Source organism: Dipodomys spectabilis, unplaced genomic scaffold (assembly GCF_019054845.1).
Source record: "Dipodomys spectabilis isolate Male_0828 unplaced genomic scaffold, ASM1905484v1 ptg000783l, whole genome shotgun sequence".
In the NCBI taxonomy this organism is placed as follows: Eukaryota; Metazoa; Chordata; class Mammalia; order Rodentia; family Heteromyidae; genus Dipodomys; species Dipodomys spectabilis.
The window spans coordinates 29666581-29691441 of record NW_024871460.1 but is presented as its reverse complement, the minus strand read 5'-3'; the positions used below and the strand labels follow the sequence as shown (position 1 = coordinate 29691441).

General features: G+C 34.0%; 1 protein-coding gene across 1 annotated transcript in view; it reads left to right on the top strand.

Annotated features, from left to right (window-relative positions):
* Cnbd1 (cyclic nucleotide binding domain containing 1) overlaps positions 1-24861 on the top strand; it is a gene marked incomplete at its 5' end in the record, with an annotated part of 128316 nt that overhangs the window by 91559 nt on the left and 11896 nt on the right. Inside the window, one exon of the mRNA XM_042672980.1 lies at positions 21221-21280. Within this exon, the coding sequence (XP_042528914.1) occupies positions 21221-21280 (60 nt within the window). The remainder of the gene's footprint in view (positions 1-21220; positions 21281-24861) is intronic.

Sequence of the window (24861 nt, the reverse complement as noted above, 5' to 3'; positions counted from 1 at the left end):
CACATAGTTCTTTTTGTGCCCACAGAGACTTTTAAATCTATTTTTAATCTTATTTTTAGTTTTACAGTTAATTTTTTGAATGCATTTGTGGATTTTTAAAAATTTTTCAGCTCATACATTCTCAAATGATACTTCAGCTTCATTCTTCTCTTCTTTGTAAACATGTGTGAGAAATCTTTACTGAATGTGTCCTTTATGACATGAATTTTTACATAACTCATTCTTTTTACCTCTACTCTCATTTATAGAGTTTTAATGATTTTTAATTTCAGAATACTTCTTTTACCTACCATAATTTTTTTCATTTAGATAAATATTAAATCTACACATTGAATTTTTAATTTTCAATTGTAGAGATCCAAAATCAAATATTTTCCTTTTTTTAACTTTGTGGTATATTTTCTCCTTAATCATTTTTATCACACACTTTAAATCCTTTGCTTACTAACTTGTTTTCTAGATTTTTCTGTTTCATTGACTTGCTTGTCATGACTTAATTTTCTATTGAATATTGGATTTTGAAGAATAAAATTTGTGCAGAGTTCAGATGATATATTTCTTGTGGTGGGTTTTTCAATTCTTTCTTAGGCCCATGGAGTAGAGAATGGCTCATATTAGCCAATCAGGGGAAATAGTTTCAATCACAATGTGGTAAGACTCAGTCTACTTCTTCATCTCTATTAATTTCCTTGTCAGAAGAATTGGGATTCCTCATTTAGACTACTACTCCCAAAGTTGTGACTTTTTTTCTATAGGGAAGAAAAACATTTCAGGTTTTCCCGCAATGAATTTGAGCTTCCTTTTCTAGTCTCTTTTCCACAACAGAAATCTTTATTAAATTATTTTAAATTATCTTTAAATACTTGTACATATGGGTCCCAATTCAATATGTTTAAGTATGCATTTTTGCTTATCTTGGAGAGGTGATGACAGTCCTATTTTAGTTCCATTAGCTCTTCAAATAATTGGATATTAAAGCTAAAGAGTCATGATGTGAGAATGATAGTGTTATTGCTTAGCAATAGCCATCATTTATTCTCAGGTGAGAAACCACTGATGAGAGTTTCTTCACCATTTCTCAACATTCTCAATACTACATCTAAACATTTATCCAGATTTAAAACTTTTTAAATGACCTTAAATAAAATCTTCATATTATGCAAAGTACACAAAAATGAAGGTCAAAACACAAATGATTCTGTTCTGTTAGGGATGTTCTTGACTCTCTTGAATCTCTGTGTACATCAGAACATACACAGGCATCCAGGACAGCACCTGCAGCAAAGTGCAAGTATGAAACCAGTGCTGTAGGTCCTATCCCGCTACTACTGTGCTAAGCCATGTTATTCTGAAAGTGTCTGTCCAATGGCTGAGCTTTGACTTTTGCTGAATTGCATTCTGTGTGATAGTGTAGCCCAATTTGAAGATACTATTCCTAGAAATCTTAGGACTCTTCAAGTGCCACTGCAAAGATAAAGGTGGGGATATCATTTCTAGTATCCTTTCTATTAAGATACTGGAGGCATGTTTTTCCTGAGTCTAGTGCCAGGAATAGGTCTTCTAAAGGATGACTTGTTTTCATTTCAAGAGTCATATGAATTATCAACGAATCATTGATCCTTCCTTGCTGACTTCTAGAAAGCTTGGTGTTAAATGTGGGACTCCCTTCTGGAAAATGTTCAGGAATATTTGGCATTTTCTTATGTATTCATCTCACTCCTGACACCATCCCCTCTTGTATCTTCATTTGTCCTTTGTCTCAATTTTTGTTCTCAATCTGTTATATTTTGCAATATTGTACTTAAAACAAAAAATTTAAAGATACGTGTTTAGCAAGAAAAACTACAAACTAAATTTATCTACTTTGTTTTCTCATTTAAGTCACTTTATCTTTAATCAATGTCACCAAAATGATATGGTGTTTTTTATTCCTAGTATATTATCTTTTTTCATGTTTCAAATAAAACATAAAGGAATATATTTAAAAAACAAGATTTTTACCAGAAAATTTTAGAAAGAGGTTTTGTTTTATTTATTTGCTGAATGAGTTATGATTAAAGAATAGAAAAAGGGAAAATTATGTCAATATACTTTTAAAGATATTTTAATCATATGGATAAAATAGATCTTTGCCTTTAGATGCCTTGACAAATTTATTAATTTAGCCATTTAATGGTCATTTTGTTTTGGCTGGTCATGGGGCCCGAACTCTGGGCCTGGGCACTGTCCCTCAGTTCTTCAGCTCCAGGCTAGCTCTCTAGCACTTGAGCCACAGTGCCACTTCCAGCTTTTTCTGCTTATGTTGTGCTGAGGAATCGAACCCAGGGCCTCATGCATGCAAGGCATGCACTTTACCACTGAGCCACCTTCCCAATCCCATTCTATTACATTTTTAACAATAAACATTGAGATTGTAAGGGATCATCTGTACTCTATAATAACTGATTTTTAAGTTTTAGCTTAAATTGAAATAATTTCTGAGAAAATAAAATCTAGCTAGAAACACAACGGAATTTTCAAAAGATCTAGAGTGACTTTCTCAATTTATTTTTTTCTATCAATCAATTATAAAAATTACATTTAAGAAGTAAAAAAATTAAAATGTGGTATTTGCTTTGCTTATAATTTTCACACATGGTTGTTTAAATTACTTGTGATTTGTATTATACACCTGTTATCCAGTTGTTTGAAGGATTGCAGTTCCAAGACAGCCTAGGCAGTTAGAAACACCTGGTATCAAAAACTAGCTAAAGACAGGTTCCAAAGAATCATGCCTGTAATCTTAGTTATTCAGGAAGCTGAGATCTGAGGATCATGGTTTGACGCCTGCTCAGGAAGGATAGTCCTTTTGAGACTCTTATCTCCAATAAACTTCTCAGGAAAAGCTGGAAATGGTATGGTGGCCCAGGTGGTAGAGCATTAGCCTTGAGCACAAACAGGCTCAGGGAGAGCATCCAGGCCCTGAGGTCGACTGAGTTCAAATCCTAGGACTGGCAAAAGCACAATAACAACAAAACCATTGTGCTAGGAATAACGGTACAGGCCACTTTTCCAAGCTACTCAGGAGTTGAGGCAGAGGTAGGGGAATCATACATTGAGGCCAGCCTGGGCAAAAGTATGAGATCCTATTTGAAAATACACCTGCTCCCCGCTCCAAAAAAAAACAAAACAAAACTGGATGAATATATGGATCAAGTGTTACAGAGATGGCCTTGTAAGCATGAAGTTTAATTCCAAGTACCTCCCTAAATTATTTCTCTTGACTTATTTTTTTCTATTTCTAAATTCTTTTTTTAAAAATTATTGTGGAAATACCGTACAGAGAGGTTACAATTACATGGCAAGATAGTGAGTACATTTTTTATCAAGCATTGTTGCCTCCTCCTTTGTTTCCTCTTCCCATCCCTTCCCCTCTCCACTCCCCCATACCCACACTCCCCTACCACCACTACCCTTACTCCCCAACCCCCTACCCTACCAAGGTTGTAAAGTTCGTTTCTTGACATAACGTCTTGTACATCTCATTGTTGCAATGGGTCCACCTAGTTAAACAGTTTGTTTTTTCCCTTCCCCTTCACAAATTATACCAACATCAAATACAGTGAAAGCAGGGGTTATACCGTGGGGGAGGGACATACAAAGCAGCAAAGAAATCATCATCATATATATATATCCCTAACATCAACTTGTCTGACAGTTTCTGTTTGTCTCAGACATATACTAGTTATTGCAAATAAGGGAAACCATGGGACCTATATTTCTTTGAGCCTGGCTTACTTCCTTTATTATGATGATAAATGCTGCTGCTTTTAATAAGAGTTTTCTAGGAAAAAAAAACAACATGAAGAAAAAATCTAGAACTTGGCAATGACTTATTCTTGTGAAAATTATGCAAATGAGTTTTAAAGTTTTCTAATGATTTTCTGCAATTCATTTTCTGCAGCAACTTTTTGTGTAAATAATTTAAAAATAATAAAGACTCTGGAGTTATTATTTTAATAGTTTTATTTTTAAAATAAAAGAGTCATGCTCTTGATTTATAACAAAAAGTTTATTGCTGCTATTTTTACAGGCATGTAGGGAGCAATATATCATTGCTTGTCAAATTCATAAAATATAAATAGTGAATGTAGATTAGCCAACCTATACCAGTATTTTTATGTATATTTAATACCATGAGGATTTGCTATTGTACCATTAAGCAAATAATGTACAGGTGATTCAATCTGTATTTAACAGAACAATAGGAATTTACAACAGTTATAGTGCTTATATGTTTTGGCAACTTCCAGAGAGCTAATGATCTAAAAACTTCTACTGTGATTCCCTCTCTCTCTCTCTCTCTCTCTCTCTCTATATATATATATATATATATACACACAATTTATATATATATTATTTTTGTCAGTCATGGGGCTTGAACTCTGGGCCTGGGAGCTGTCTCTCAGCTCTTCAGTTCAAGGCTAGCATTATATCATTTGAGCCACTGCACCACTTCCGGTATTCTGATTGGTTTATTGGAGATAAGAGTCTCATGGACTTTCCTGCCCGGGCTGGCTTTGAATCGCAATCCTCAGATCTCAGCCTCCTGAGTAGCTAGGATTACAGGTATGAACCACCGGTGCCTGGCTGTCTTAATATTTTATAGTAGGAACTTACCGTATGGATTATTTACGTTCTTTTTGTCTTTTCTGTTTTAGTAATGTGGATTTAACTCAGGGTATTGTACTGGTCACTGAGCTATATCCCAGCCCCTATTTACTTCTCATTTTGCAAAAATTGACAGCCAAATATATGACAAGTTCCATTGTTAACCACAGCAATTCAATGCTTATCATTTATACTTATATGGTCACCTTCTAATGGCCAAACATGTATATTCAATGGCATAAGCCTCTTTTAAGGAAAACAGATTTTCTACTTAAGAGTAGAGTTCTATATTACGGCAGTTATTTTCCTCTTACCATGTACCTTATTTAGACAGCCTTTAGTCACTCTTTAATCAGTAAAGTTTTGTTTCGTATACATTGACAATAATAAGCATTTAGCTATTTTAAGTTTTGTCATTACAATCAAGTGATGAGGACTGAATGCACAATAATTCTAGGCATAATTGTACACATCTGAGAAGAAAAGAAAAATAATGAGAAAGATAGGGGGAGTAAAATGAGGCAAGTCACCAATTTGGACACTTAATGGCTCTGATATACACTATTATGGCTATACTTGAAGTTTTATGCACAAAAATTAAAATATCACTGTAGCATGGAGGTCCATCTCTAAAATGCTTGGGCAATCCATCTTTATAATGGTCACAGACATTTATAGAAAAGCATAAAATATATGTAGTAGAACTGGACCGTATCTTCTTGGTCAGTGATTTTGTATTAACCAATACATAACCAATATATAACCAACACAAAGGTCCCAGTATACAACAATAATTGTAAGTCAAATAACTTCTGCATTTCTATTCCCAATCATTGATCTGATTTTGATCGATTAGTTCTAATTTTATAATGTTTTGTTTCATAGTGTAGTTTTGCTTTTTGAATTTATGTAAGTAGTTTGTATAGTATGCATTATTTAATTATTAGCATCCCCTTCCCAAATTTGGTCCTTTATAAATGGTAGATCACAGAGTAAACATACTAGTATTTCATGAGAAAAGTTTTAAGGCATTTTGAATTTTCTACTGTACTCATAATGCTATGATCTTTACTCCAGGAATCCTCCAATCATTGCACTCGGCTCTTTCTGTTTCACTCAATGCACCAACAAAACTTTCAAACAATTCACAGAGCATTCTGAAAAGTCAATAATCATAGGTAGCTTAGGGAAAACTGAAATTTAAGGTAACATTGTGAGCTTTTTGTCTCCTCAGACTTGATTTTTCCTGTTGACTGGATGCATAAGTAGGTAATAATTTCAAAAGCATAAGGCAGAATGGAATAGTTGATGTCCTAGCATTCTGGCAAAGACATGGTAGGGAATGTAGGAAAGGACCAGAGATAAAAATGAAATAAAGATGATCCTCAAAGTGAGACTAGAAATTCATTTAAAAAAAAGAAAACAACCAAGCTTACTCCTGGACATGTGCCTACATATTTTTTCTTAAGCAGCATTTGACATTGGGTTTGAAAACTGAGCCAGCAGTTAGATGACTTTCCCTAACTGTAAGGCTACTGAAAGGCACTCACAGGCAGAGCTGAATAATCCTTCAAAGACATTGAAAACTGAACTGACAGTGAATACCTTGTACCTAGCAACCTAAACCTAACCAGAATTATTGTTCGTTAAGCAAAATGTCATCTATCTTTCCATAGACTTGCAATGAGACTTGTATTTATTTCTATTATTAAAATATATTTTTATTCTAAATAGATAATGCTGTTTAATGTATAATATATTCAAAGTAAAAAATATTACAAGCACAGATACTTAATAAAAGATATTAGAGATATATTCATTTTGGTGAATACAGTCATGCCATCTGTGAATAATGATTTATCCTTTCCTTTTATGTTTTTATATTTAATATTTTATTTGCCTAGCTTTCATTGACTAGCATACTAGTATGATATCTATATAAGAAATAAAGGAACAGCCTTAATCATCTGCATATTGAAACTCTGTCAGATCAAGGAAAGTCTGGTTTGTTAGGGTTTCATATTAAGTAAATGCTGAATTTTATTAAAGATTCTTTACTGAGAAGAAAATTGAGAAAGAATTGTTTTTCATTCTTTTAAAACAAGATAGTGTTTTTTCCCACATAGTACATTTTTTAATGTACTGTGTGAAGTTACTTCTTTTTTCTTTCATTTCTTCCCCCTCCCCCTGGTTTATCATATGTCTTCACTGTTTTTGATTCTGGTACCCTGTGTCATGTATATATGTTTATCTGATTTGGGGAATGGTAGGAGAATAACAAAATGGTGAAATAAAGGACAAAAATTGAAGTAATGCAACAGCAGTACTCACAGGACACTATGTTGATAATGAACTTTACAGTCTTGGGAGGGGAATTGGGGAAAGGGAAAGTAGGCAAACAATGAGGGAGGGGCTTACAATATTGGACAAGAAATGTACTCATTACCTTATGTATGTAACTATAACCCCTCTATACATAACCTTTACAGCAAAATTAAATAAAATTTAAAAAATTATACTTCCTTACTGTAATAAAACTACTGTAGTACTATTTTGTTTGTAATATTTAATTTGATATAGTGGGGTATATAAGAATAATGCACTTATAATTGCCCTTTCTTTTGATGTCAATTATTATTTATTCAGTGTTTTACTGACATATAAAATCAGTTCAAAAATTTTAGTTTTTCCATTATATGGAAGTATGTAGTTTAAGTTGGTGTTACAGTAGTCTTCTTTATCTGAAGTTCTACTTTTTATGGTTGCAGTTTCCCACAGCCGGCCACTAAACAGAAACATTAAATGGAAAGTTCTAGAGATAATTCATAAGTTTCAATGTACATGCTTACTAAAGAATATGATGAGATCTTATGCTTTTCTGCTGCATTTTATCCAGGATATGAAGGAACTCTTTCTCCAGTGTAACATAGTCTATGTCAACCCATTGTCAGTTCTTAGTAGCTGACTTGTGATCTACTCAACTGTCATGAGGCCATAGTACTTGTGTTCCAGAAAACCTTGTTATGTAATAACAGCTCTAAAATTCAAGAAAATTAACAACAGTAAATTTAATGTAGTGCATTGTTAAAACTATTTTTATTTATTTTTATTTCATATGGCTATTGGTGTTTGAGTTCAGAGCCTTATTCTTCCTGTACAAGCACTATATCATTAAAAGTGCATTCTCAGCTCCTTTTGATTTTGAGTTATGTTTTGGATAGTTGTTTTCCTTTTTGGAAGACAAAGAAGGCAGCCCTGCAGGTGCCTGATTTTTTTCCAGTGATACTGAATTTGTCCTCTGCTCACTGCACAACCTGTTTAGTCCACTGACACGAAACAGAAACATGCCACCATGCCTGGCTTACTGGTTGAAGTAGGATCTTGTTAATTATTTTAAAGGAAACATTTTAATTTACTTAATTTTATTATCCTTAAGTAGTTGTACAAAAGTGTTTCAATTCAACGTGTCAGTCTGAGAGTATAATACATCTTAATCAACATTACATTTTTTTCACACTTGGTTATTGTCACTTCTTAGATCCCCTTGTTTTGAATCTGTTCTTCTTTTTTAAAATTATATATTATCATGTCAGCATCTGTGGCATGTAAGGTTAATCAAGTTATGCAATCCTAATCAACAGGAGATGTGGGAAGCAATCTCTGTTATTTAGACTAGACTTTAAATGAAACAGACAACATCTCAAAAAGGAAGGGATTTTGGCATTTCCCATTATTATACCTGACAATATAGGCGCTGACCATTATGTGGTTATTTCCTTCCACAAAAGAAAAAAAAATATGTTATAGCTCTAAGATAGTATCAACTGTTTTTTATAACTTAGAATTTCTATGTTACCCATCAAATCAGCCATGGATTACTTAAGCCCTTGAAGTAGGAATGTAATGCACCTTTACCAAATGCAAGGGGATAAGAAGAAACAGCTGGTCAGAAATGACTAGTCAGAAATCACAGAAAAGTATAGAGTGAATCAACCTGATAAGTACAGCATTGTTATCTACACCTAGAACAAGAAGTGTGTGTTTTCAGATGGTGGTGGTAGGTAAGTAGTAAGGTGATCCCAGTTAGAGCACTGTGTGAAGCATTGACCACAGGTCAAGCACAAGGTTAAGTTAAATGAGCAGGATGAATATAATGAATATTGACAGGAGTGGAGTCTAGAAGTAATTTGCTGTCCCATTTTCCAAAAACTTGACCTTTATGCAGCTGCATATTCTCACTTCTCTAGGATTCCACGGAGAATGCTATTATTTTGATTGAGAGAGGATGCTGCTATGTAACCCTGGCTAGCCTGGAATGATAGGCTAGCCTATCTCAGCCTCCTGTGTGTTATTACAAACTAGTGTCGTCATGCGTAGCTTCCAATGACATTCTTTAATAGGGCTGAGGTATAGGAACTTGTCACAGAAAAAATACTCATGACGAAAATGAACTGTGGATGTGAATAAGAGGAGTGAGGTTTTGGCTACCATTATAGGTTATTTGCTGCAGCACTTTCAAACATATACTTGGAAGTGATACAATTTAAACATGAGAGAATCCAATATAATGTCTAAACCCTATGTGATAGTTTTATTTTTTATTTCTTTAGTTTACTTTTTTCCCCGAATGCTTTATTGTGATGAAGTGATTACACAATTCCCCAAATTTCACAGTATTGTGGGATAGTGATGCTTAGATTTAAAAGGAGATACATATATACCATGAAGACTAAAGTCAGTGAGGATCCTCTTATTCACAGTCCTAAAGCCTTTACTAAACTGTCTTTTTTCATCCTTCTTTCTTTCTTTTTTCCATCTTTTCCTTTCTCTTGACCTGAAAGGGCTTCAGTTCATTAAACTTCTGGGCACAAAGCTTGGGACATCTGTTTAGTGGAACCTTTTGTAATTGATATGTTAATTAACAATGACTTTTGGCTTTTAGCATTTTATTGATTTTTCAAAGTACACATGCCCTATGGCATTTCACATTGGGTGTTGTCATATGAACACAAAATATAAATAAACAAAGCAACTGGTTCCTTATTGCTTCCGGACTGCAAATTGTACATGATCTAAGTGTAAGTGCTTTCTTTCTGGGATTGCCTCCAGGATAAAGATCAGCTCAGTGGGATTCATGCATCTGTCACATCTGGACTATCTCAGCGGAGCCTTGTCAGTGAGCACAGGGGCCATGTGAAGGTTGCAGGTTTCATAGAATGTGTCAGCCTGCTCGTATATTACAGCCCAAATCAGAAGTATCTTACCCAATCCTCTACTTTCTAATCAAGATTCTAGTACATTTTTTACTTACATCAAATATCAACAAAATATACACAAAATAATCAGAATGAATTTATGTCACACTATTATCCTTTAACAATCCTGTGGAATGTGGGAGAAAAGAGATTGCTGGCAATTTATTTGAAACATAACTTTAAAACAAAGATATATAACTTATGAGAAGAGATAGAGCTCTCAACAATAACAGAATGTAACCACAATGAACACATCTGAGTATGCACATACCCTACTGGGAATTGTTCCTCTATTTTCTTTCATAACAACTCTCTAAAAGATAATCTTTATCTGCTTTTGGAAAATGATTTAGTGACTTTAAATTGCTTTATAGCAAATGATAGGATTTTTTCAAAGAATGTTGATTATACTTTGTAAATAATTTATAGACATAGGTATTGATATAAAGTATTTTACAAATTACTGCTCAAGTTTTGTCCTCTCTTACTTTCTTTCCATTTTCCCCAAACCTCTATTGAACAACTGCTTTCATTGAGATTTCTTATGCTATCTTCAAACACAGTTGTAACATATTTTGAAATCATTCTTTTTCCCTTTGATGTCCCACATCTGTCTAAATAGTTGAATCACACACACACACACACACACACACACACAGACACACAGACACACACACACACACACACACAGTATTTACATGAATATGTAATTTCCTTTGAGTCTAGCATTCTACCTATGAGTAAAAACATGACATTTTGCCATTTCAAAAAATAAACAAGGGGCTGGGAAAGTAGCTCAGTGGTAAAGTGCTTGTCTTGCATTCATGAAGCCATGGGTTCGGTTCCTCAGCACCACATAAGTGGAAAAATCCAGAAGTGGCACTGTGGCTCAAGTCATAGAGCGCTAGGCTTGAGCTGAAGCACTGAGGGTCAGTGCCCAGGCCCAGAGTTAAAGCCTCACAACCGACAAAAAAATAAAAAAAATTAAAAAAAAAAACAAATTAAGCAATACTGGCTCTGAATTCATAGCGTTAAATTCACATGGTTTGTTTTCTCAGCTGGTGATGTACTACTTTGGTCAGCCCTCAAGACCTGCTTTTCGGTAACTATTTTGGAGACGGAGTCTGGCAAACTTTTCTGCATTATCTCTTCACTTACCACTGCAAACATGCTTGTACTCAACATGAATTATTTTAAGCTGCTAGTCTGTTGGCTTTTATAACTGTGTATTTACTTATTCTGTGATTATTTTGTGCTGTGCCTTGAAAATCCTTCCATTTTCCAACTTCTGACATTTACTTTTCCTCCATTATAAACTCCAGTGTCTCTCTCAATAGTGATTATGCTGACCTTTTTCATTGAACACCTTCTCAATTTTTTGAGACATTACATTTGTTAGGACACCTTAGCTTGTTTACTTGCCTTTGCTTCCATTGGATTACAAATTTTCTGAGGATAAATACAAGGTTATGTGTTTAGTTCCCTTATCTTTGCGCATGCATGTCACATAATAATGTACACGTAATAGATGTCTATTAAATGCATAATGACCTTCTTTATAGATCAAATAACTATTACTCAGAGAGTTTGCATTAGAAGATATATAAATAGAATGTAGATGTAGATAATAGATTTTATGAGCAACCAATATTGCTTACACAGCACATTTCATAGATGATTGTCAATAGTGCAGAAAGTCTTGTACAAATTTAGATAATATGCTCCCCAGACACCTTATCAACTGATATCTAATTCTTACAGGTTAAATAAAGTTCAAGTGAATTAGTGAGGCAAAGCCTATCCATGTTGCAGACTGTCAACTTTTCCCAAGCTATCTTCTGTTCTTTACTGTTTCTTAGTTGCTTAAAATCTCCCAACCTATCATCCTATTTCACACATGTGTGCCTTTGCCTAGATTCTTATTCTTTACTTCCACCCTTGTAAGTTCATACTTAATTCCTGTCCAAGTGGAACTTCCTTTCTGAAGTCATGCTGAGTGCCTTCAGCACTTCCACCTTCCTGGTCCCACACCTGCAGTGATACCTCTGATTTCTCTCTCCTGCACTATCTTGCCTTCGTCCCTTGGATATACTTTGATTCTATTTCTTTATTTCTAATTAACTTTTGTTCTAATATAATTTACTAAATGTAATGTGTTTACTAAATTTGATATGTGTGGTTCTAATTTAACTTACTAAAGTGTAAAAGCAGGATCTTTCTTTTTATATCTCTAAGTTCTACTAAGGTGAGTGATGTGGTGACTGTCATAGTCAAATGGACAATCTTTGATGTTTTATATAATAAAGACTTGCTTTTTCATAAACTTTTGAATGCCATTTTGTAGTAAAATTTGAATAATGTTTTATTTAGGATGAGCAAGGTTCAAGCAGAACATTCTTCCAAGTGCATTCAAAATTTTATTTCAAGTAATGCATTTGTGTGTTAGTTGTGTGTTGCAGAATTTTAAAAGGTCATAATCCACTAATAAATGTTCTCCCATATGAATTATCATTGAAATGATTTAATTTCCTTTCTTGAAACTACAAAATTACATTAGTCTTTCTCGAAATCTTTTTGATGTCCTTAAAAGTAATTCATTTGAAAACAAATCTTTGGAAACTTATGTCTATGTTATTAAACATTCAATTTTCTTGTTGAACTTTTTAATGTCTGTCAGTGGTTATATACAGTGAGAGTGTGGCTGGACGAAGTTAGAAATAAGAATTTTAATTTTTATATCATGTACTGTTGTTTATAAAACTTTTGAGGTACGATGTGTCTATATTATATTGGCAAAAAAGTATATATTAATTTTTTTCAATAACTAAGAAAAACTTTTAAATAGTTTGGGGGTGAAAATTATTCTTTATACATCCCTTTTATATAGCTTCTTTAGGAATATAGTTCTTATAGGAATTATAGCTTAGACGTTCAAAGGATGAACCATACAGATGATAAATTAAATATATTGAACATATATCTTCTTTTTAGTGGAAATATACATATACAGGAATCACAAGAAATATATTATTTGATGCTCAGATATTTATATCCACTTCCCAACAGAAAATGTATTTAGAAATATAGACTATTGTGCATAAATTTAATATTCATATTAAATCTATTAATTTAAATGGAAGTTTTAACCGTCATTTTACCTCGAACATTCATAAATCATATATGAAAAATAGAGCAGGATACTATCAATTTCTCCACTCCTACATTTATTTTCATAGCAATAATTTTTAGTTTTCAATTTAAATGTTTCAAAATCACATTTATAATAATTGATAGGATTTTTTATTATGAAAATACTGTACAGAGGGGTTACAATTACATGGGCAAGATAATGAATACATGATCTTGCATTGTAGCCTCCTCCCTCCTTTGTTTCCCCTTCCCATCCCTTCCCATCCTCCCCCCATCCCCCCACCCAGTTCTCCCCTCCACCAAAGTTGTAAAGTTCATTTTTCCACATAACGACTTGTACATCTCATTGCCTTACCATTCTTTATTCTCAAGTCTTTCAACATTTCTGATTTTGGATCTTTAAGAGAGTTTGCATTGCTTATTGTTTTTATGTGTTAAAATGTCTTATTTTCATCTCTTATTGGAATGCTGGTCTACTTGAATAAATATCAACACCTTCAAACATCACTTGATTGTATCATTGCTTGTTCTGACAAATTGTCTAAACATATCCTAATTTTCTTTCCCATATTTTAGTTTTCTGCTAAGTATCAGTTTATTTTCTTTTATTCTTGAGATAGCTTCATAAATATACTATTAAATTTGGGACTTTTATGAGGAAAGTTAAGCCATTTATTTTGTTTAGGATTGTGCAGATAAAATGTAACATAGTCTGATAAAAATACATAAATGGGTTATTATTTAAATTCACAACTGGAGAGCTCAGTAGACATACTGACATTCCAGAAAACACCTGAAGGAATGAAGGGAATGAACCAAAAATTTATTTTTAGGAAAGAGTGTTCCAGAAACAAACAAGAACAAAAAAATAAGTGTGCTTATTGTATTGTCAAGTTCAAGGAGGAGAAAAAATGCCAGTAAGACTTTAATGGAAGTAGCAAGAATAAAAATGGAAGGATAGGAATTCATGAAGCTAATATTGACAGGGGAAGATGGTCACCTCATATTATTAGGGCTCATTAATTGCTCTGTTACCTCCTTAAGGCACATATAAAATAAAGCTTGAAATCCATCTGTTAAATTACACATTTGTATCTTTACCCTCATTCTTTTCATTTAACTTTCTTTGGAAATTTTTTTTCTGTGTTGAGATATAACTTTAATTCAACCTTGCAGCTTACAGCAATGAATCATCAATATTTTTTATAGGAATAGTCAGTGCATTGCTTTAAAAGAAAAAAAAACCAACCCTTGTAGTATTCTAAATCTGGAGGAAATAAAAATCACAAATATCCATTGCTATGATCTCAAACGGCCCTATATGGTCAATGAACTAAAGGCTTAGCCATCTGTCTATGGCATTGTTCATAAGTAGGAGGAAATTAGGTCACTGTGGTGAGCCCTTATGAAGGGTAATAGGACTCTGGAACCTTCCTCTCTCTTTGCTTGCAAGCCAAACTTAAAATGAGTAGTCCTTCTCTGTCATTATTACCTATCACAATATTCTGCCTTGCCATAGGACTAGCAGCAACCAGGCCTAAGACCCATACACTGAAACGATCAACAAAATAAACATTTCATACTTTGAGTGGCTTATCTCACATATTGTATTCTTATCATTAAAAAAAAAACTATTAAGCTCTTCAATAGGAAAATAAATCAACAGAATATTGTTCATTAGTACAATGGACTAGTCCTCACCTACAAAGTAAACAGATACATGGAAAAACATGGGCGAATATTATGCAAAATTAGAAACCCAAAGAGACCTATCATAGGATTTAATTTAGTAAAATAGTCCAAACTAACTCACAGTGATAGAAATCAGTAAGTGATCACTCCAGAGAGAAGTTAGGTCGAAAAAAGTCATGAGGGAATTTTCTTTTTTTCTTTCTTTCTTTCTTTCAAATTCTTTATTGTGATTAAGTGATTACATAATTTCCCAAATTTCACAGTATTGTGGGATAGTGATGCTTCGTTAAAATCATAAACACATTCTAACTTTCATGAGGTAAATTGTCTATCATGGTTTATAACATTTATGAGTTCTATGAGCTTTGCAATACAGTTATTTCTTCCACATTGGGTGGTATGTACATTTTTTTGTTTTGCATAGCATCAGCTATTCCCTGTTTACCGCTTGTTCCCTCCCTCCCATCGCTGCCATTGAGTTGCTTAGTTCATTTGGATCAATGTCTAGTGTAACTGATGGGTCCTTGCTGTTGTATGTTTTCCACTGATTCTCTCTAGTTCTTTATTGTCCTCCTGGTTTCCCTCTGGTGTGCACATATATACAATATATGTGATCAGCAGCAGGGGGTTATTTAGTAGTGATTCAACCAGATGAGTGGAAGTCCTTTGTTTCTTAAGTCTTGTTAAGTTTGTCATATCACCTTACATTTTGGATTTAACATCTACTTATCAGGGAGACCATGTACCATTTATCTCTTTGCTCTTGGCTTACCTCACTCCACATGATTTCTTCTAGCTCCATCCATTTCCCTGCAAATGCCATTATTTTGTCATTTCTAATGGCTGCATAATATTCCATTGTGTATAGATACCACAATTTTTGTATCCATTCATCTGTGGTGGGACACCTGTGTTGGTTCCATATCATGGCTATTGTGAACAGTGCTGCAATAAACATGGAGTGCATGTGTCCTTGTATACTGGTTCCTGTTGTTCAGGATAGATGCCTAGAAGTGGTATGACTGGTTCATAAGGGAGGTCAATATTTAGCTTTCTGAGGACCCTCCAGACTGCTTTCCAAAGTGGTTGTGTAAGTGTACATTCCCACCAGCAGTGTAATAGGGTTCCCCTTTCTCTGCATCCCCTCCAGCATTTGTTGTTAGCTGATTTTAGGATGTGGGCCATTCTGACTGGTGTAAGGTGGTAACTCAGGGTTGTCTTTATTTGCATTTCCTTTACAACCAGGGATGGTGAACATTTCCTCATGTGTTTCTTTGCCATTTTTAATCTCTTCTTCTGAGAAGTCTCTCTTTAGTTCCTTTGCCCACTTAGTAATTGGTTTGTTAGGTTTGGGAGGGATTAGTTTCTTGAGTTCTCTGCATATACTGGATATTAACCCCTTGTCTGATATATTGCTGGTAAATATTTTTTTCCCAATTAGTTGCTTGTCTTTTTAGCTTGGTTGCTATAGCTTTAGCTGTGCAGAAACATTTTTTTAAGGTAGTCCCATTTGTCGAATCTCTCTCCACTTTGTTGTGACCCTGGGACTCTGTTCAGGAAGTTCCTGCCTGTGCCTATAAGTTCAAGTGTCTCTCCTACTCTGTCCTGAAGTAGTTTCAGAGATTCAGGTTTGATGTTAAGGTCTTTAATCCATTTTGAGTTGATGTTGGTGCATGGTGACAGGCTAAGGTCCACTTTTAGTTTTCTGCATGTGGCCACCCAGTTTTCCCAGCACCAGTAGTTGAGGAGGCTGTGTTTCTTCCACTGTATGTCTTTGGCTCCTTGGTCAAATATCAGCTGACTGTAGGCATGTGGTTTTATTTCTGGATCTTCTATGCTATTTCATTGGTCCTCTGGTCTGTTTTTGTGACAGTACCATGCTGTCTTTGATATTATAGTTCTATAGGAGGGTTTGAAGTCCAGCATCTAGATCCCTCCCATGTTGTCTAGAATTGTTTTGGCTATTCTAGGTCTTTTGTTATTCCATATGAATTTTTGGAATGTTTTCTGTATTTCAGAAAAGTACATCATTGGGATTTTAATGGGAATTGCATTGAATTTGTGTATTAATTTTGGCAGTATTGACATTTTCACTATATTAAGTCTGCCTATCCAAGAGGATGGAAGGTCTTTCCATTTCCTGATGTCTTCTGTAATTTCTTTCTTTAAGTTTTTATAATTTTTATTAAATAGTTCTTTTACATCTTTGGTTAGGTTAATTCCTAAATATTTTATTTTGGGGGGAGTTATTGTGAATGGGGTTGCTTTCTTTATTTCCCTCTCTGCTTGTATATTTTCTGTGTACTGGAAGGAGACTGCTTTCTGTTGGTTGATTTTGTATCCTGCTACTTTGCCAAAGTGATTTATAATTTCTCAGAGTTTGGGGATGGAGTTTTTGGGAGCATGAAGGTTTAGTATTATGTAATCTGCAAAAAGGGATAGTTTAACTTCTTCTTTCCCTATGCGGATCCCTTTAATGTCTTTTTCTTGCCTTACTGCCCTGGCTAAAGGTTCCAGGATTATATTGAAAAGAAGTGGAGACAATGGGCATCCTTGCCTTGTTCCTGATTTTAGGAGAATTGGTTGTAGCTTTTCTCCATTAAGTATAATATTGGCTATTGGTCCGTCAAATATGGCTTTTATTGTTTTAAGGAATGTTCCTGTTTTCTCCAGAGCTTTTAACTTGAATGAATGTTGTATCTTATCAAAAGCCTTTTCTGCATCTGTGGAGATAATCATGTGATTCTTGACCTTGGATCTGTTGATGTGTTGGATTACATTTATTGATTTATGTATGTTAAATCATCCCTGCATCTCTGGGATGAAGCCTACCTGGTCGTAGTGTATGATTTTTTTAATGTGTTTCTGGATTCTGATAGCTAGAATTTTGTTAATGATCTTTGCATCTGTGTTCATCAAGGAGATTGGTCTGTAGTTCTCTTTTTTTTTTTTTGTTGGGTCTTTGCCTGGTTTGGGGATGAGTGAGATATTGGCATCGTAGAATGAGCTTTGGATAAATCCCTCCTATTCTACTTCTCTGAAGAGCTTGAGGAGTATGGGTATTCATTCTTCTTTGAAGGTCTTATAGAATTCCATTGTGAATCCATCTGGTCCTGGACTTTTCCTTGTTAGAAGACTTCTGATTGCTTCCTGTATCTCGTAAGATATTGGCTTATTTAAGTGATTTACTTCTTCTTTGCTCAGTTTGGGCAACTTGTATTTCTCTAAAAATGCATCCATTTCTGCTAGTTATTCTTTCTTTAGAGAGTATAACTTTTGAAAATAGTTCTTTATAATTGTTTGGATGTCTTGGGCATTTGTTGTGATTTTTCCCATGGCATCCCCGATCTTGTTAATTTGGGTTTCCTGTCTTCTTTTCTTAATTAGTCTTGCCAAATGTCTATCAACTTTATTTATTTTTCAAAGAACTAGCTTTTTGTTATATTAATTTTATTTATAATTTTCCTATTCTCTATCTCATTAATTTCGCTCTTAATTTGATTATCTGGCTCTGTCTAGTAACTTTAGGTTCCATTTTCATGAGGGAATTTTTAGGACAAAGTATCCTTATGCTGTTTGTGTGATGGCAAGTAAGTACAATTTTCAAATCTTATGGAACAGAAAACTTAAGAAAGTATGTAATTTAATTGCATACAATCTGTGTTTCAATTAAAAAGAATGTTATTTTCAGCATTGTTTATAAAGAGTCAAGTTAGAGTGAAGCCCTAATTCAGTTGAATGTTTATTGCTTTTCAAACAAATTCAGGTTAGGGGGAAACTGGGTAAAAAGAAGTGTCTTTTACCTAGAATAGGAAAAAAGGAACATTTTTTTAAAGATGATTTTTTTTTGTTTTCCTCCTTTATATAGTTAAAAACATTTTCTGAGCACCTACCATTTCCACTACTCTAGAAACTGGAATATGAATAAGGCGATTCTTACCTTCACAAATGTAATTTGAATAAAAAAAAGGGTATTATATCAGGTACCCCAGTTGGATGAAGCAAGGAGAGTCCACCTGGAGAAGTTATAATCATATTCATGTATATTGAAAGGCATATTGAAAAAAGCCATTTGGGGATCAGGGTTAAAATAGCTAAATTTAAGAATTTATTTTGATGGTTCAGATACCTTTAAAAAATATTACAGCCCTATGGTTAGTCTGTTATTTTACTTTAAAATAATATGAAAATGTGAAAAAGTGATTATGGTCTTAAAATTCTTGTGAATCATTACTCATATTTGGAGCAAAACACTTTTGGCAGAGTCAGGAGTTTAGGACGTGGGAGGGTGTCATTATCTAATCCATGAATGAAATCTTACTCTTACAAAACCTAATGAGGCTAAATGGAAATCCTGGGTGAACTGGTCAGTGTTCCTCAGACGAGAGGCTCCAGGACATCCACTCCCTGCATATGCTTAGTGTGTCACCCTGGACATCTGCTAATGTTGAACATCTGTTTTATGTTTTCACTGGACTGCCAAAAAGAGAATGGGGTCATTAGTTATTCTACAATGTGAACTTATCCAGAACATTACCTATGTATGAGGAATAATAATGTCAAGAAAGCTATAACCACTAAAATTAATTCTAAAGTTTGCTTCACACTGAGAATATTACAGGCATGATTTCAAAAGAGATTGCCAAACTATCTCAAGTCTTCTAATAAAAACAAATGTAGCTTAATACAACATTTATCATCCAAGAGTCATTGTAAATTGATGTTTTCTGAATAGTAAAATAACTCTAGTCATAAATAAGGTAAGATACTTATGTGCCTATGAATTACCTAATGTTTCAATCATACTTAATGTATTTATGTTCACTTATACTTGCTAAAATTTTTAACCCATATGACTTACTTTCTGTTAGTTTAATTTTTATTCACAATCTCATTATAATCCAGTCATATTGACAAATGAAAACTGTTTGAAAGATTGAAATTAAGTGGAGAGATAAGCTGTTGTATGATATGTGTCTTTTATTTCCTTATTATTTATGAAAAAGTATGAAAAACATTCTCAATAATTTTAATTAGTTATTCATTGAAAATAAGGTCCTGCCATAGACTCAGATATTAATAGTTGGAATATGAAGTAATGCTATATTTTCTTACTTAGAAAATAACTTTTTATATTTATGTAAAATACAAGATGTAAACTACAAGGTGCAATGTTGCTATAAATATATGGTAATAAGGGTCTTGTGAGAGATTTCTAATAAGATAGTTGTTTTAAAACTCATATATCTTTCATATAAACATCTATTCAGCATATATAGGGTGATATCTACTTACTGTATCCATAATTTAGATTTGAATGTGAAAAAGAATGGCAGGAGTAACCTTCACAGAAAAAATAGAATGCTGACAGTGTTATAGAAACTGTAGAAATCATGTTGCTTAAATATTCACTTAAGATGGGGGGTGGGGTTCTGTGTCTGTGTCTCAAGTGGTAGAGTACTAGCCTTGAGCAAAAGAAACTCAGGGACAGTGCCCAGGCCTTGAATTGAAGGCCCAAGACTGACAAAAAAAGAAAAAAGAAATGGGGGGCAAAGTCCAATTTTACCTCTCTGTTTCATCTTACCTTGTTTTATTTTTAATTTTTTTTGGTCGGTCCTGGGGCTCGAACTCTTGGCATGGATGCTTTTCCTGAGCTCTTCAACTCAAAGCTAGCACTGTAGCACTTGAACCAAAGTGCCACGTCTGGCTTTTTCTGCTTATGTGGTGCTGAGGACTTGAACCCAGGGTCTCATGCATGCAAGGCAAGCACTCTATCAATGAGCCACCTTCCTAGTGCTCTTATTTTGTTTTAAAAAGTAGTATTTATTAAAATGTGAATGCTGAGAAAGACTATGAAGATGTGATTATATTTCATCTTATAGCAATGTAACTAAATTATTTATGAATGAGAGTTCCCTATTAGTAGAAATTAAACTATATTTCCAGAGATGATGTCTCTGGAGGAGTAAGTTTGCTGTTCATAGCTAATGTATTCCTTATAATCACAACTTTTTATTATGTGTGTATTCAACTGGTCTGCTGCTGTATTCCAGCAGTTCTGTGTTCAAGGTGTGCTTTGATTATATATTTAGTGGTTTGAAATACAATGTGACTAGTAAAATAATAAAAACATTTTAATAAGTTTTTTATTGTGAAAACACCATACAGAGAGGTTACAATTACATGGGCAAGATAGTGAGTACATTTCTTATCAAGCATTGTTGCCTCCTCCTTTTTTTCCCCATACCATCCCTTCACCTCTTCACCCCTCACTCCCACACCCCCCTACTATCACCCCCCACCCCCACCCTCCACCCCGCCAAAGTTGTAAAGTTCGTTTTTCGACATAACGTCTTGTTATGTTGTAATAGGTCCACCTGTAACCCTATTTAAATAGTTTATTTTTTCCCTTCCCCTCCACAAATTGTATCAACATACTGATTTGTTCAATCTAATATTTTGCTTTTTTGTAGGAAGATGTCAAATATGAATATATACAAAAAGAACAACAGAAAGAATGGAAACATTTTAAGGTATAATATGACACATAGTAATGATATATACATGCTAGACAGTCAGTGTTTCTTTCTAGAAAATGCCAACTGTTTTAAAACAGTAACTTCAGGGAACATGAATGTGAAGAGAAATAAAATAATTATAATGAATACATTTTAAAGAAAAATGTACCCTTAATTTCTCTATGCTTAACAGTCTTCTAAGACACATATAAAATAACTCCATTTGATAATTGCTTTTGTGTCTGAAATTTATCCAGACAAATACATACTGTCTACAGTGTGATAAGCACTTAGTGTATGTTGGGTTTTATTTCTCTCCCTTTTGTATAAATCCTGCTTTATTATCTTATGGAAGAGGAGATTAAGGACTAGAGAATTGAATGAGCTTGATGAAGCATTATAGATTCCTAATATAACAACCAATTATATTAGGCAACTCTAATTTATCCAACTGCAGGTAAAAGTTCTTCAAAACTTTCTGATACTTTTAAATTTATTAACATGTGACCGTCAAGAGATAATATGATTATTTTGTAATATCTATGGTAGAAGAAAATAACAGTGATTTTCATACTTTTGTGGTGCCAGTCCAAACATTTGGCATTTTGAAAATATCAGCTTCCAAAATTACCATAACTGTTACCATTAACCTGATTATCACCTAATCCATACTCCTAAGATACACAGAGTTTATAAATCCCCAAAGATCTCATATATTACATCTTTAAATCTATTGAGGAACAAAAAGAAATCACTTGAATATCGTGGTATATCTGAGAAACAATGTTCAATATATGAAGAAAATAAAAAAGAAATTTGACATGAACATTTACAACAACATTCTGCCTTTAAATAGCAACCCTTTCTATTGCTGGCAGATACTTAGACTGATATGTGGTTTATACAAAGGAAAAAATATAGGCAGAATTTTTTAAAAAAAGGATATTTCATTTTTTAAATATATAGAAGTTAGTAACATAGCAAGTGACAAGGCCCTGGAAACAATAGTCCTAAGGTTACTCAAATAATAGAAGAAAGGAAGAAAGGATCATGGTTTTTCAGGTAACTCAGTTGTGGGCTCTGGTTCTGGACCATGGGTAAACACTACACAGCAATGATTTGAGGCCTATAAGTTTTCTTTTTTTCTTTATTTCCTTCCTTCCTTTCCTTCCTTCCCTTTCTTCCTTTCCTTCCTTCCTTTTTTCCTTTCCTTCATTCTTTTCCTTCCTTCCCTCCTTTCCTTTCCTTTTTGTTATTGGTTGTAGAGTTCTGACTCAGGGCCTGGGTGATGTCACTGAGCTCTTTTGCTCAAGGTTAACCACTCTACCACTTTGAGCCACATCTCTATTTCCAGTTTTCTGGTGGTTAGTTGGAGAAGAGTCTCGCAGACTTTCTTACCCAGGCCTGCTTTAGACTTCAATCTTCAGATCTCAGCCTCCTGACTAGATGGGATTACAGGCTTGAGCCACCAGCACATTGAAAGTTTTCTTTCATTGCATTTTAAGCATGAATGAGAAAACTAGGGAAACGGGTCTATTTAGTAAGGAGTGTCAGAATCATCTTCCAAATAATTTTCTTAGTGAAACAAAGAATGGACTAATGCCCATGAGAAAATTCCTTTCCAGCCACATCTGCAGTGATGCGATCTTTGGCAGAATGCTGATTGCTCTTGCCTTGATACATTTCTAAGTTTCTTAGGTAATTCTTTTGTACTTATTCTAATTATTGTCAATCTCTGATCTCTGTTTTAGCTCTCAAGGACTTCAGTCATTCCAAACATAATGGTTTACTAAAATATGAAGGGTAATATACTTATATATACATTTACATATATAAATGAATACTTTAAAAATAGAGGGAGCATTTTTCTTTCAAAAATGATTATAAAATAAAATCTGATCATTTCTTTACTCCTCTGCACCAAATGAAATATATAAAACACTTTAATGTTTTCCCATTTTCCTTAAAATTGGGAATCATAGTATTTTAGTTACATGCAGTATTGTGGTAATTTTGTACCTTTCAAATCTCTCTTGCCCTACTAAAACTTAACACCTTTCAGTTTTCTAAAATCTATTTTCTCTTTTGTTTGAAGCACTTCTACTTATAACTGCTTACTCATCTCTTTTACTAGTAGAATATAATTTCAAAAAGGGAGACCCCACCAAATTCAAAATAATGTTGAAAGAATTACATGCATAAACTGGTAGAGCTTTTGTTGCTCAAGTGACCCAAAATACATATGCAATAACATGGTTGAGGTGAGTCCCAAATCTTTAGGGGAGGAGGCTCCCTGATACATCTGCAAACTCAAACCTCTTCCTGTTTCTCAAATGATACCTTGCTGTCAAACATAGTGATATTACTTAACGTAGAAGCTCCTGGCTGGATATAGCAAACTCTCAAATTTATCATGCTTATGGAAGCATTTTATACAAAATTATTCACAATGTTGCACATGAAGATTGTTGTTCTTACCTCATGTCCTAAATAATAGATGATTTGTCAACTGTCTAGGTTTGCATGCCAGTGAAACATTTGTTAAGGATGTCCTGTTTCCTGTCATGCAATGATTAGTTCTAGTGGAAAGTCTGTTGTACTTACTGACAATCAATTGTCATGAAAGTCAATTTTGATTTCTTTTCTTCCGGTACTATGCCCTTCAGGAATACTGGAGCACGTAGACATTTAGAAAAACATTTTGTGAGAGTAAGCATCTCATACTTTGTAGCTTATAGACACTGTGCATTAACAGGTACTTGTGAGTTTCCATGTTCATGCCTTCTAGTCTGTTTTAAATCAATGTAAGTCCTCTGCAGCCATTTTTTTATTGGTTCCCACAAACTGGAGCAAAAATTATATGTGGAGGATGGGGGAAGAGACACAATTGTACATAGCAGCGTGCTTGTCAGTATTTAACAAATTCCTATCCCATCTCTCACTGTAAAATCTTGATTTATAGGATTTTCAATATTTTGAATTAGACACAGCCCCCTCATAGCCAATTTCAAATTCTACAGCCTATGTCACTAATTTATTTATTTTTATTTTTATTTATTAATTTATTAATGTATTTATTGTGAAAATACCATACAGAGGGGTTACAATTACATGGGCAAGGTAATGAGTACTATCAAGCATCCTTTGTTTCCCTTTCCCATCTCTTCCCATGCCCCCCCACCCTCCCCCCCCACCAAAATTATAAAGTTCATTTTTTAATATAATGCCTTGTACATCTCATTGTTGCAATGGGTCCACCTGTATTTAAACAATTTGTTTTTTCCCTTCCCCTCCACAAATTACACCAACATCAAATACAGTGAAAGCAGGGGTTATACCGTGGGGAAGGGACATACAAAGCAACAAAAAGCTCATCTTATAAATATGTTAGAAACAATTGCAAGAAAGAACAAAAAACATTTGAATCCTTGTCTTGGGGTTCATTTCACCTAGCTTCAACTTATCTGACCTTTTCTGCTTGTCTCAGACATATACTAGTTATTGTAAATAAAGGAAACCATGGGACCTATGTTTTTTGGGCCTGGCTTACTTCACTTAATATAATTTTTTCCAAGTCTTTCCATTTCCTAGAAAGT